The sequence below is a fragment of the Phodopus roborovskii genome, unplaced genomic scaffold (assembly GCF_943737965.1).
Source record: "Phodopus roborovskii unplaced genomic scaffold, PHOROB, whole genome shotgun sequence".
Classification (NCBI taxonomy): Eukaryota; Metazoa; Chordata; class Mammalia; order Rodentia; family Cricetidae; genus Phodopus; species Phodopus roborovskii.
The window spans coordinates 23,188,767-23,203,474 of NW_026126416.1; the positions used below are offsets into that span (position 1 = coordinate 23,188,767).

The window sequence follows — 14,708 nt, forward strand, 5'->3', positions numbered from 1 at the left end:
AGCACTAGAGAGGCCGAAGTAAAAGGATCAGGAATTCAAAGCCATCCTCTGCTACACAGCAAGTTTCAAGCCAACCTAGGCTATCAGAGACCATGTTTCTGAACAAATCAGCTAATGTAAGGGCCTGGGCTGAGATAAAACTCCACAGCAGAGCCTTCGCCCGCATGAGAATATGGGTTTCAATTCCCAAATACAAAAATGAAGGTGCTAGAAATTCAGCCTACTGTAACAGCACTTGCCTGATATTGAAAAATACATTACAAAATACTCAAAATTTACAGAAAATAGCGCAATAGATGCCTAAGCCACAGTATTAGTAAGATATTAACACACATGTCACCTTTCTTAAGTGCTCAAGATCAAACTAAGGGACTTGGCCATGAGCGCTCTACCACCAACCTATAACCCCAGCTTAATTGACACCCACTTACCCACCCCCGCTCTTTTCTTTGCTTATGACTTATTTGTATGAGTGTTTTGCAGGCATGTATGTCTGTGTACAACGTGCCTGCCTGGTGCTCGAGGAGGTCTGTAGAGGGCATCCGATCCCTTGGAATTGAAATCACAGAAGATTGTGAGCCACCATGTGGGTGCTGCGATCAGAACCCGGACTCTCTAGAATAGCAGCCCCAGCTCTTAACTGCAGACTGTCCTCCATGTCGCTATACAGCCAAAGACGATCTTGAAATGCTGCTCTTCGGGTCTCCACTTCCCGAGCGCTGGGTGACAGTCAGGTGCGGCAGCCAGGACTCCGGGGTTAACAGAGGCCCTGGTCACCCCTGGGGGCGGAGCACAGCGTGCGACAGGGCAGAGCGTACGGTAGTGGGCGGAGCCTGGTGATCCGGGTCCCGCGGGCGTGCTGGCTTCACGGCCAGGCTGTCTGTCGTCATGGTGGGGCCCTGGGTGTACCTGGCGGCGGCGGTTTTGCTCATCAGCCTTATCTTCTTCCTAACTCGCAGCAAGGGTCGGGCGGCAGCAGGTAGGAGGTGCCGCCGTCCCAGGGCCGGAGGAGTCCGTTTCTCAGGGTTCCTGGGCTTTGGTAGGCCATCGCGTCTGACTGGTGCGCATGCACTGACGTGCTTTACTGTCCGGGCCGGGGACACTGCGCACGCGCTTGTGGATGCATTCCGGACTAATGCGGAGCCCTGGGTTGGGGACACAACCTGGGAGCCAAATCCGCGGTTCTGCTCTGCACCAATAGGAGAGGCTGTAGGTTCTCTAATCCTGCCAGTGCGTTCTACTTAGCAGAGCGAGGCAGCCTCAGGAAACACTGAAGGCATCTTGCTTTCCGCCCAAGAGGGCACCCATGGTCCTACCCTCCACCAGAATCAGAAGGCCATGTCATTGGCCTGGCACAAAGCATATAACTTGTCAGTCTTCCTTACAAACACTTCATGATTGCTTAGGAGTTTCTCATGTCTCTGATGCCTGACCCCATAGGGTACTTCAGAACATCTCTGTGCCCCAGGGGCAGAAGAAAGAGAAGCTGAGGTAAAGCTAATAGCCAACAAATCTTCCAGGGAGGAGAGATTCAAACCTTGACTGTAAAATGTGCTCTCCGGGTGGAGTACCCTGTAAAATTATAGCACTGCAAGAAGTAAACGCAATCTTGCAGTGGGCATTGAGTGAGATCTGTAAACCTCAGGGTGAGAGCATCCTAACAGGTCCTGCAAAGGGGGGCGGGAGGAGGAGTGAGTTGAAAGGAAGTCAAAGTATTAAAGCAGGTAGGAAATGAGAAATAAGCTTGCATCTTGACACCAAGGCATGAGTGATAAAGGCCTTGACAGACCAAAGCTGGATCATTGTGCTGGGGGCATCAATAGTCTGGAAGGAGGTTGAGCAAGGGAGGATGAGCCTCCCAAGATGCTGTTTCTTCACTATCAAGAGGATGGGCTGCTTGACAGTGTTATGGTTCCTCCCTCCCGGAAGCTGGTGGAGAACCCCTGCACAATGAGGAAGAGCGGGCAGGCGCAGGTCCAGTAGCCCAGCCTTGGCCCCAGGAGTCTGAGGAGCAGAGGACTGCGGGAGCCAGGCCCCGGCGCCGGAGGGACCTGGGCAGCCGTTTACAGGCCCAGCGACGAGCCCAGCGAGTGGCCTGGGCAGAAGTGGATAGGAACGAGGATGAAGCTGTTATTTCAGGTGAGAGGGCCCAGCCAGGGGGAAGGGAGCTGTATTAAAGGAGTTAACGAGTCCCCCCAGACTACATAAGGACAAGGAGCACAAGCTACAGTGTAAGGACATTTAGTGGTGGGGCCAGAGTCTTGGGCCTGCACTTTGGTCCTCAGAGTCGACATTTCTTAGCCTATTCCCTACTCCATCGGGTAATAATCTTGGCTCAGTGGGATTATCTGTAACCCTAGAATAAGTGCTTGGAGATAGAGACATTTCTGTTGACATGTATCTCCATATACCGGCTGCTGGGAGTCTCACGAAATCTTAGGATTATGGAAAAGATTCTCTTCTCTCGTGCTTAAAGTCTGCTTAAGTATGAAGAAGAGATTTCAAGGACTCAGAATTTAGGCAAATTTAGGACTTTGCCTTCATTTGACTTTTGCCTTGGGATTATTAGCCCCTTTGGCTGGAAAAGAGCCCTTTAGTGGATATGTGGTGTGTGCTTATAATTCAGCACTCAGAAGACAGAGGCAGGAGCGTGGCAAGTTTCAGGCCAACCTGGGTTACATATCTGTTTCAAAAGCAGCACACAGCAACAGCAAAGAGCCCTCTCATCACCACCCTTCCTGTTTCAGATTTCAGTCATAAACTCTGAGGCTCAAGCATCAACGTGTTATTAGTTCTCAGCTGGCCCTGGAGTGGCCCTGAGGTTGGGGTTGATTTTTCAGGCTGGCTCTGTTAAGATAAAGGGAAGATCCTGGTTAAAGGAGCCCATCGCTTCCTAACTAGAACATGGAAGGTGTCGAATTTATGGTTGGAATAAATTCATCCTTCCCTGGAAGTTTGGCACAGAGACAGAAATCAGGGGTACCTGCAGGTGCAGATACCTGTGATCCACAAGCATTCAAGTGTTGGGATCTTCTTACAGCTGTGCAGGCTCTAAAGTCTCATTTGTCCCTGTGGCCTTCCCACTACCCACACACACACCACCACCAAGTATACTTGTATGTGCACATTTGTAGTGGATGCTTCTGAAAGACAGAGGTGGGTAAAACCACACTCTACCCCCCCACCTCCACCCACCCCCAACCCTTGAGTAAGGTGATGGAGGGGAGGTTGTCTTTTCTGTCTAGGACTTAAACTGTTTTTGTCTGACCATACACAGCCCATGAGGAAGAAGGTGTTGAGAAGCCAGCAGAAGCTCACCCAACAGGGAAAATTGGAGCCAAGAAACTACGGAAGCTAGAGGAAAAACAGGCTCGAAAAGCCCAGCGTGAGGCAAGCAAGAGGATGGGGGCATAACTCCCCCAAGGGTAGAAAAGGGCCCAACCTTTAGTTCCCATGACAGACTGCCCTTGGGTTCCTTTAGTGCTAGAGGGGCATTGCTGCCTACCTGGCTTGCTCTCCTGCAGTCTTAGCTTATGTCCTGGCACAGGGTGGGCAAACTAGCCAGAGGAAGGGGAGATGGACCTAGAGATAACTCTCTCCAGGCTGAGGAGGCCGAACGTGAGGAACGGAAACGCCTAGAGTCCCAGCGTGAGGCTGAATGGAAGAAGGAAGAGGAGCGACTTCGCCTGAAGGAAGAGCAGAAGGTGAGATTGATCCCAGACACTGTTGTCTGACCCATTATGACCTAGCCTTGCTCTTAGATAGCTCCCAAATGCCTCCCTCCTACAAAATAGGCATGGCACTGGGTGTGGTAGTGACTCATACCTGTAATCCCAGCACTTGAGAAGCTGAAGCAGGAGGACCTGAGTTCAAGATCAGTTGGACTAACTAGCTACCTCCTATCTCTAAACCAGAAGATGGACTATGAATCCAGCACAAGGGCTTGTCCCGTTTTATTCTTTCCCCTGGCCTCAAAATATCACCTGTGGAAACACCATGGGTTTGAACTGAGGTTTGTTTTGTTGTTGTTGTTGATAGTCCTGGCTGTCCTGGAACTCTAGACCAGGCTGGTCTTGAACTCAGAGATTCCCCCTGCCTCTGCCTTCTGAGTGCTGGGATTAAAGGTGTGCGCCACCACAGCCCAGCTGGTTTTCCACAGTCTTAAGAGGTGATGAATCCATTGAGAGCCTGGCCTTGTGGTGCTTACAGAACTGGAGCCACATGAAAGATGGTTAATGACTCCTGTCAGCCAGATTATTCTAGATCCAGGTTTCCAAGAAAGGGGAAAGTGCAAACATGTAGGGTACATAAAACAAAAGTGCTTCTGGCTGGCCTTGTTGCAGAAGTCTACGTCAGGAGGGAGTGGCAGTGGGAGGCATGAGTCCAGAAAGAAAGTTCTTTAGCTTTGAGTAGCGACCATGCCTAATGTACCTTCGGTGTTCTGGCTTTCTCCGTGTTTTAGGTTTCTCAGCAGCTCTCCTCACTGTAAGACATTGGTACATTTCTCAAAGCAATAGTAACACACCCTTAAATTAAGTATCACACTTTATTCAGAGTTTTCCCCTTCCTTTTGGTTTTTTGAGGCAGCAGACTGGACTTGAACCTGCTGTGTATCCAAGAATGTCCTTTCCTCTGGTTTCTCCTCCCCACGCCCTGAGAGGAGAGGTGTGCACTATTTTAGATGGGAATTGAGCCCAGGGCTTCATGCTTGCTGGGCAAAGAACCTACCGCCTGAGCTACATACCTCCCAGCCCTAGTATTTTTTTCTATTTAATTTGTTTTATGTATATGGGTGTTTTGCCTGCATATATGCTTGGAAGCCAGAAGAGGGTGCCAGATTCCTCTGGAGCTGTGGTTATAGAATATTGTGAGCCACCATGTGGGTGCTGGGAATCGATCTCAGGTCCTCTGGTAGAGCTGCCACTTCTCCTGACTGCTGAGCCATCTCCCCAGTCCAAGTAATTGTCTTTTGCAGGATCATATCTAATGTACTGTTTCATTTACTTGTCAAGTCTTCTCGGCCTTTATGGGATTTGATTGTCAGGTTTTCCTGTTTACCCTCTTGATAGCTTTGAAGGGTACTGGAAAGTAGTTGTAGGTTATACCTTGATTTGGATCGACTGATTTTTATTTTTATTTTATTTATTTGTCCTTTAGATTAAAAAAATAAGGGCTACCATATGGGTTCCAACAACCAAACCTGAGTCCTCTAGAAGGACAGCCAGTTCTTTTAATTGTTGAGCCATCTCTGCAGCCTAACTTTTATTTTTAATCAATTTTTTGAGACAGGACTCAACTCTGTGTAGCACAGGCTGGCCTTGAACTTGTGGCACTCTGCTTACCTCTGCCTTTGAAGTGCTGGAAGGACTGGTGTCTCTCTTGAGGTTAGAGTGGGGTTAGGCTTTGTTGTGTTTTGTTTCCAGTACTGAAGGCTGCCTGTGGCCTGTGCACTCCAGGGAAGTACTCCACTGCTGAGCCATTACTGTGGGCTTTTCCTATTTCCCGTCTTCTCATCCTTGTTTGGAAGTACGTCACTGTTATGCTTCATTTACAAAGTGGAGAGTTGGATGGAGAGGGATGGGTCAGTGGGTAAGAGTGTCTACTGTTGTATCAGAGGACCAGAGTTTGGATCCCAGCACCCTTATCAAGTGGTGCACAAACACTGGTAACTCCGGCTCAAGGGGTTTTTATACCTACTTTTGACCCCCATGGGCAAGAGGGAGGTGAGCACAGACATTGGTTGAGCAAAAGGTGAGATAATCTCCTCTGGCATGCCCTTTTTATCTGGGCTGCTACTGGAAAGTGGGCCTTCCCATATCCATCAAGGCGGCCAGGATGGTTCTTCAAGTGAATCTGTCTACTCAGGTGATTCGGAAGCTAGACTGTAGTGGACTGGCTGTGTGCATGGGTAATAGGAAGTAGAATCTGCTGTTTGTTCACAGCTGGACGTGACCAGGGAGACGTTATGGCAGTGTTTTCAAGAATTTGTTTCTTATATTATCTCCAGAGAGGGGCAGGGGAAGGGTGTGAATATCATTGCTGGATGGTAGGGCTGGTAAGGAAGCCTCTGCCTATTGTTTTGCTCGAGACCAAAGGGTGAAAGTCTTACAGAAGCACTGTGTCAGGATTGTATATGCTTGTGTCCTACAGAGACAGCAGAAACCAGAACAGATATGAGTGAGCAGCTGCCCCAAATACCTGCCTCTTCTTTCTCTGTGTTCACAGGAAGAGGAAGAGAGAAAGGCTCGGGAGGAGCAGGCCCGGCGGGAGCATGAAGAGTACCTGAAACTGAAGGAGGCCTTCGTGGTAGAAGAGGAAGGTGTTAGCGAAACCATGACTGAGGAGCAGGTGGGCCCATCACTCCTGGGAAAGCTGTGCCACAAGGATAGTGTGTGTTAGGTCCAAGGCCATCCACTCCACCTTAGGCACTTCTGGCTGTGTACTGAGAAGCAGTTTGGGTGCCCGTTAAGTGTGACTGTAGCCTTGGTCTCGGCAGAGAATATTGTCCTATCATGCCTTAGTCTGGGAGGCTCTACCCTTCATGAGAGCAGGTGATGGCGTGGGAACACAGGGCAGGCTGCAAGCAGGCAACGTGCAGGTGAGCAGGAAGTATAGATAGATAGGGCCAGGCACAGAACCGTGTCCCTCTAGCCAGGGGTGATGCTCACTGGTTTCTCTGCTTTCTAGTCTCACAGCTTCCTGACTGAATTCATCAATTACATTAAGGTAAGAGGCTCAGAGAATTCTGGTATCTTCTCCTGCCATGTGAGTGTGCATATGTGTCTGTGCATGTTTTGTGTATGTTCTCAGGACTAAGCTGGGGATGTTTCATTTAGTCCTGGACTGGAATGGGCATGGGGTCCAATGACTGGTTCTTGGCCAGGAAAGTCCTTTCGCTTCACACCCAAAAGGTAGAGAAGGACAGTAGTCTGTGTGGGAGGTGCAAGCCTCTGATGGCTTCCTAATGCTTGGTTTGACAGTTCCTCTGCTCCTCAGACCCCACGCTCAATGAGTCATCATGTTTTGAAGTCAATTCACATGTGTTTTCTGTCAGTGCTGTCACATGGAGGTGCCACTGAGTTGGAACAAATGTCCTGTGCTCTGTGGTCCTGCCTGGGAACTTGGGCCTTCAAGAAGAAATAGGATGGTGTTTGCATTGTAACCTAGAGCAGTCAGCAGTGTCCCTCTGTCCATAGCCACTTCACAGGCTGCCCTGATGCTCCGCATTGCGTAAGCACATCCTGATCTGCTTTGCTGCTAAGCAACTTCTCTCCCACAAAGGATGCGAGAAGGGGAGAGGTTTTCCAGTGCAGCTCAGGGGTGCAGAGGCAGCTGAGGGAAGGAGTGCAGAGGGAGCGGGGGCGATGGTGGGGGTGGCATCAGGGGCTGCCAAGAAGCTGGGGCTTGCATAATCCTCCCCCACCTCTCCTAAAAGAGAACAGGGTTTAGATGTCTCCCCACAACAGTGAGGGGCTGGGCACATGTCTGGGGCCCAGGATCTTCCAAAGGCCCTTTCCCCTTAGGTTGAGCGCATTCCCCCTTGATGAAGCCCACACTCCACCCTGGCACATTGCCCTGGGCGAAACTTTTCACACTGTCCTGCTGTTGTTGAGAACTTGCTGTCCCTTCCTACACAGTGGGAAGCAGCGCTTCCTTCACGAGGCCTCCCAGGTAGATTTAGAGGTCTGCTTCAGGGTTGCCCTCTTTTCTGCAGAGGCCAGAAGGAAGAGTTCCCAGGTAGGCCTGGCTTGTTTTGTTTGTTTGCTTGTTTTGTTTTGTTTTTCTAGATAGTTTCTCCGTGTAACTCTGTACTGGAACTCACTTTGTAGCCCAGGCTGACCTCAAACTCTTAAGATCCGCCTGCCTCTGCCTCCCGAGAATTAGGATTAAAGGCATGTGCTATCATTCCCCATTGTTGATGGTCTCCAAACTCGGAGCTTAGGAGTTTGTTCAGCCTGTGCTAGCTTATGCCCTTGGAGGGAGGAAGAGACCTCTGGAATTCATCCCATCTACCTCTTCCACACTCCACGGGGGTCAGGGCCTGTAGCAGAATGTCAGAACTGGAGGAAGGTCTCTGCACGCAGCTTGCTTCACTTGAACAGTAAGAATGTCTGTTCCACTGTCTACCATGGCTAGGTATATCTGTTTGTGCAAATACACTTTTGACCCTAGTAGTACCCTCAGGCCAGATCCTCAGGAACCAGGCACCATAGGAGGTGACTGACTGTGTTCCTGCTCCAAGCTGCTGCTGAGGGCCTAGTGCCTGGTCTGTTTTCTAGGTTGAAGCTGCTGGCCAGATCACCTTGTGCTTGCCGGATTCCCTAGTCTAACTGCTTCTTGATTGTACTCTCCCTAACCCTTCTACCCCAACCCGTTCCCCTAATTGCACATACTTTTTGGCATGCCAACAAGTCACATGTTGGCATGAGGAGGCGTCACTGTGTCATTACTCCCCCGGCTCATTTGCTGTGGAAATGCAAGGGGCCGCCTTCTCTCGAAGCATATGCTGTATGGGGCAAAGGTGGGGGCAGCTGCATGTGTAGACCCAGCTGCGACTCCTTGACTGAGCTGCTGGGAGCTAAAGTTTCTCCTCGGGCTGTGAGAGCAGCACATGAAACATGGCATAGGACGGCACACAGAAAGCGCTTTCTCCACTGTTAATATGGTTACTTTTGTGTATTTGTATGTGTGTGGGTGCTCCTGTGTACTGCGGTGTGTACATGGATGTGCACATATGTGGGGGACTTCTAGAATTGTTTGTTCCTCAGGTACTGTCCACCCCCCCCTTTTTAATTTTATTTTTATTTTTTGCAAGAAGAAGGGTGATGAGCACTCGCTCATTGGCCTGGAACTCACCAAGTAGACTACATGGCTGGCCAGTGAGCCTCAGTAATCTGCCTGTCTCTGCTTTTCCATCGCTGAGGTTCCAAGGGCATGATGTCACCACACTCAGCTATTTGTTTGTTTTTGAAACAGGCTCTCACTATGTAGAGTCAAACTCCCAGAGATCCATCTGCCTCCGCCTCTTGAGTTCATGCACTGCCTCAGTCACACCCAGCTTCTTTATGTGAGTTCTGGGGATTGGACTCTAGTCCTTGGTAGCATACAAGCACTTTACTGACAGCCATCTTGCCAGCTTTAGTGGTAACTATTTGACCAATCTCGGTGAGAGGGGGTTTGCCTCAGACAGTGTGAAGAGGGTGCTTGAAAAGAAGTATGGACATGTCAGGGTTGTGGAAATGTAGTCTGAAGGAAGGGGTCACTTACGAAAGCCCGCAGGCCTGTTATCTTTCCTTTTCTATCTACTTCTGTTCATCAGAGAGGCTTTTAGCTCAGGGGTAGGAACTGTCTCTCTTATTTACTTTTCCTTCAAACCCACCCACCCCCCTTTTAACGTATGTGAATATTTTTGCCTGCATGAATGTATGTGCACCATATATGCCTGTGCTCCTGGAGTTCTGTGAACTGGAGTTATGGATGGTTGTAAGCCACCATGAGGGTACTAGGAATCAAACCTGGGTACAAGTGCTCTAAATCACTGAGCCACCTCTCCAGCCCCATCTTAATGCCTTGTCTGGCAGGTCCTCAGCAAACACAAGTCTAGATGAGAAGTTTTGTTTTTTGAGATGGAGTCTTATAGCTTAGACAGGCCTTAAACTGAATATATGGCCAAAAATAGTTTTGAACTGACCTTCCTGGCTCTAACTTCAAAGTATTAGGATTACAGGTATTGTCTGAAACACCTGATTTAGGTAACCATTTTTTATTTGTAAAAGCTTAAAAACAACAAGACCAAAGTTTGGGCTGGCAAGATGACTCAGCAGGTCAAGTTCTCACTGCCAGACCTCAAGATTGCAGTTCTGTTCCTGGGACTCACATGGTGAATGGAGAACCAATTTCTGAAGGTTGTCTTCTGGCTGCTACGTGTGTGTTGTTGCACACACACACATGCACGAACGCACGCATGCATTAGATAATCTAAAAATGTTAGTTTAGAAAAATGGTGTGCAAGCCAGGTGGTGATGGCACACACCTTTAATCCCAGGACTGTGAGGCAGAGGCAAGTGGATCTCTGAGTTAGAGGCCAGCCTGGTCTACAGATCAAGTTCCAGAATGGGCTCCAAAGCTACACAGAGAAACCTCTAAAAACCAGAAAAAAAAAAAAAAAAAAAAAAAAAATAAGAAAAGGAAGGAAGGAAGGAAAGAAGGAAGGAAGGAAGGAAGGGCATCTCACTGGTTTAGAGCTGGCCAAGTGGTCTCAGCCTCTCTTTTCTTCCTTTTATCTATAGCAGTCCAAGGTTGTGCTTTTGGAAGATCTGGCTTTCCAGATGGGTCTGAGGACTCAGGTAAGCCCTGGATTAGGATGTGGGATATAGCTAAAGGGTCTGTGTGGTAAGTGGTGGGGCTGGCCTGAGTATGGTAAGTTGTGATGCCCCTCCAGGCTATCTCCAACCAACAGTGAACAAGGTACAGGAATTTCCAGACATTCCAGGAATTCTGCATTTCTACAGAGATGAAATGAACAGGAAAGGAAAAGGAAATTCAAATGCCATACTTTAGCCTTCCCTGTAACCAAAGCAGTCCAAATCCAGTTACCTCTGGCACACTGGCTATTTTGCAGCCAGACAGCTCCATTATTCCTTTTCCAGCTGAAAAAGAGCTGTCAGACCCTAGGATCAGAGAGTCACTCCATTCAAGAGTCCCTCCAAAGGGAAGTGTAGTCATAGCCAAGGGTCAAGGAGGTGGTGAAATTTGCCTGTCGTAATAGAGGGATAATGGGTCTGTGGGCATGGGAACCCCAAGACAAGCTCTGAGTCTTGTTTTTCTTGTAGGACACCATAAACCGCATCCAAGACCTACTCACTGAGGGGACTCTAACAGGTGAGACAATGAGAATCAACTATATTAGATAGATAGATAGATAGATAGATAGATAGATAGATAGATACATAGATAGATACATAGATAGATACATAGATACATAGATAGATAGATAGATAGATAGATAGATAGATAGATAGATAGATAGATAGATCGATCCCTGGCCTATGGGAGTTGTATGGCCACACAAGGCTGCTGGGACTTGCTCCAAGAGCAACTTGTTCTCTCCAAGTTGGGAGGGATATGCATTGAGGAACACTGAGGAATTGGACTTCATTACAAGGAGGACATAGAGGCCTCGGCCTACCTGTGGAATGAGGACTATGAAAACAGGATTGGGTGGCTCACCCACATGGGATTGATCTACCCAGGAAGAGGCAGGCTGACAGGAGAGCCAAAAAGGCTCTAAATCAGTTGTAAAAGAAGAAATGATCATTTGCAGGTTAGCTAGGAAAAGCTGGGGAGGACTCAATCCTGCAACATGCATGTCCTTATAGGTGTGATTGACGACCGGGGCAAGTTCATCTACATAACCCCAGAAGAACTGGCTGCTGTGGCCAATTTCATCAGACAGCGGGGCCGGGTGTCCATCACTGAGCTTGCCCAGGCCAGTAACTCTCTCATCTCCTGGGGCCAAGACCTTCCTGCCCAGGCTTCAGTCTGACTCCGTTCCCCACTTGGATGTATCATGTGACCTACATACATTGCCGTCTTTCCCTGCCATCTTGGGGCAGGGATGGCATCTGACCAGAAAGTTGGGGATTAAAGGCCTCTGAACACTGCTGAGCTTCCTGTGGCTTGGTGTCGAAGGCTGGCCCGGCATCCCAGATAAGCAGGTGAAATCTAGACCTCCGTGTGTATCTTAGAGGTGAGAGGGTCCCTTATATGGTGGCAGAAGTCCCATTCATGATTTCAAAACAAACAAAAAAACCCAACCTATTGCACATTTATTATATCCATTTGTGCCCTGCAAGCCCAGCTTCCTGGATGGGTTCCTTTTCTTGGGCAGAGTGAAGGGCAAATAGGAGAGAGTCTCTCCTTCGGTTGTTGAAGGAAATTTCACCATCTTATTACATACCCAGGAGTTCTGAGTAGAGTCAGGAGTCCTGGGGAGAAGAGTTAATGAGAAGTGCCAAGGATAGAGACCTGGAGACATAGGCTCGCTATGTAGCCTCTGAAAGGGAGGTCTCTGGAAAAAAAGACTGCCTGCTGCTTGTGAGGCAGGGAAAGGAAGAAGAAGGCCCATTTGGGCTGGATGTAAGTGTCCTGACAGCACATCACATGAACTCAGCTCTGAATCCTTGACAAAAAAAAGTTCTAAGTGGTGTGGGTGATTCCACCCACTGGAGGATATGCGGAACATATGCTCAGAAGTGGGTGTGGGGTGGAAGATGTGTGCTCTTGTAGGGTCATTTGCTCTGCTTCCAGTGGGCTGTGTATGGAGTGGGCATCATACTGTGTTGAGGACGAGACACATTTTTAAATTATTTCATGTATATGGATGTTTTTGCTTGTGTGGATTTGTGTGCACCATGCACATGCCTGCAGAGTCCAGAAGGGGGCATCAGATCCCTTGATCTTGGAGTTAGAAAGGGTTGAGAGCCACCTTGTAGATGCTGAGGACTCTAGCAGAGTCCTAACTTTGAGCCATCTCTTCTCTAGTCTCTTGGGGGTGGGGAGGGAGAGAGAGAGAGAGAGAGGGAGGGAGGGAGGTCCAGATCTTACTAAGTGGCTTAGAGCTCACTGTATAGACCAAGCTGGCCTTGAACTCACAGAGATGTGTCTGATTCAGCTTCCCAAGTACTAGAATTAAAGGCATGCACCACCGTGTACAGCCTTCTTTGTTTGATTTTGGAGATAGTAGGTACTTCTAGTCAGTGAATAAAGGGCTGCATCCATTGTTGGTAAGGTCAACAATAACCTAGTCTTAGTAGTAGAAGAAATACGGATAACCATGGTAAGAGGTAGGGCAGGAGAGGCATAGTTGACAGTAGAGTCAACTCATCCGGTGGTTACCATTCTTATTTATGCATTAGAACAACCTATACCCAAGACAGTTAATGCAGAATCTTGATACCATCAGAGTACATCAGCAGGAGATTGCCAAGGGCAACAAAGCTGAAAGCCCAGGAAGACAGGGCTACACAGAAGAGGCTAGGGAGGTAATTGGGCAGGTAAAAATACTGTCAGTGCAAGTTTGTTGACCAGGTTAACCCCTGATACCACCATGTACAAAGTTAGCTATGTTACCATGCGTCTATAACCCCAGGATTCCTGCAGGGAGATGGTAGCAGAGCCCAGAAACTGGTGAGCTGCCAGCCTGGAATATGCATAACAGCAGAAACAAGATGACCCTGCCTCAGCAAGTAGCAATTGAGAACTATTCCAGAAAATTGTCCTCTGACCACCACACAGGCTCTGTGGCACAGACACACACACACACACACACACACACACACACACACACACACACACACACACACACACTCAAACCTCTAGTAAGAGAGGCTTTTCAGATCAAGACCTCAGTACCTGTCTCCACTTAACACATCCCTCAGCATCTGTCTCTAAGTTTAGAGATGCAGCTCTGGCACTGCTAGGCCATTCTAGGACCATGCCCCAAGACCTGAAGTAGGATGAAAGCATATCTTTGACATCTTCTCTTTTGTTTTCAAGACTAGGTTTCCTTGTGTAGCCCTAGCTTCCCTGGAACTCTGTAGACCAGGGTGGCCTTGGACTTGAAGAGATCTGCCTGCCTCTGCCTTCTGAGTGCTGGGATTAAAGGCATGCTCCATCACCACCCAGCTCTTTGACATCTTAAAAAAAAAATTTTTTTTTAAGGTAGTCTCATGCAGCCCAAGTGGACTTCAAGTTAGGGTGCTTTGGACTCAGGCTCCAAGTGCTGGAATTACAGGCATACACAGCCATATCCCTAGCCCTAGCCTTTATGATGTTCCAAGGAGTTGGTGTAAAAGGAAAAGCCTATAACATCTCTCTCTCTCTCTCTCTCTCTCTCTCTCTCTCTCTCTCTCTCTCTGTATGTGTGTTTTGTCTGCTTACATGTAGTGCCCATGGAAACCAGAAAAGAGCATTGGATTCCTGGAATTGGAGTTACAATCAGTTATGAGCTGCCTTTTAGATGGTAGGAATCAGGCCCAGGCTTTCTGGAAGAACAGCCATTGCTCTTAATCACTGAGCCATCTCTCCAGTCCCTGAAAGGCATTTAATCTTTTGTGCATTATATGTTCACTTTTAGTGCTTAGTCTGTTAATGTAATAAACTTAGTAAATAAACAGTTCACCAAATAGTAAGTAGCTAATGTTTTGCTAAATATGTATAAATTGTTTCCACAACTACTCAGTTAAAACTTGCAGGATAAGCTGGGCTGGTAGTACATACCTTTAGTCCCACACTCTGGAAGCAGAGGTAAGTGAATCTCTGTGAGTTCCAGGACAGCCAGGATAAGCAACTTACACTTTTTTAAACATTAATTGTTAAAGATTTCTAAGTTTTTCATTAAACATTCTCAGGGCTGTGGATACATCTCATATAGAGTCTCATATTTGATCTCTAACACCATAATCAATAAGCTAATATATAAATATTTTAAATACTTGTTTCTGTTTCTAGATAGGGTCTTATGTAACTCAAGCATATCCTCTTGTAGGCTGCTGAAGCAAGCATTTCACAGTGTATTACTTGCTCTCCCGGTGTGTGATGGCTTCTGTCTATTGTATTTCATTGCCAGTGGTGGCTAAGCTTTCAGCACACCAGTGATGGTTTGACTTTACAGCTCATCAACAAGTCTAATTTTTGTTTATTTTAAA

General features: G+C 48.0%; 1 protein-coding gene across 1 annotated transcript; it reads left to right on the top strand.

The window, feature by feature from the left end:
- Nucleotides 1–809: 809 nt before the first annotated feature.
- Nucleotides 810–11,662, top strand: Ddrgk1 (DDRGK domain containing 1). Its single transcript, XM_051183372.1, has 9 exons — nucleotides 810–979; nucleotides 1,930–2,139; nucleotides 3,278–3,390; nucleotides 3,603–3,704; nucleotides 6,226–6,348; nucleotides 6,688–6,726; nucleotides 10,290–10,346; nucleotides 10,833–10,881; nucleotides 11,379–11,662. Exons 1-9 carry the CDS (start codon nucleotides 889–891, stop codon nucleotides 11,543–11,545), a joined length of 951 nt encoding a protein of 316 aa, XP_051039329.1. The 5' UTR covers nucleotides 810–888; the 3' UTR covers nucleotides 11,546–11,662.
- Nucleotides 11,663–14,708: the final 3,046 nt, after the last annotated feature.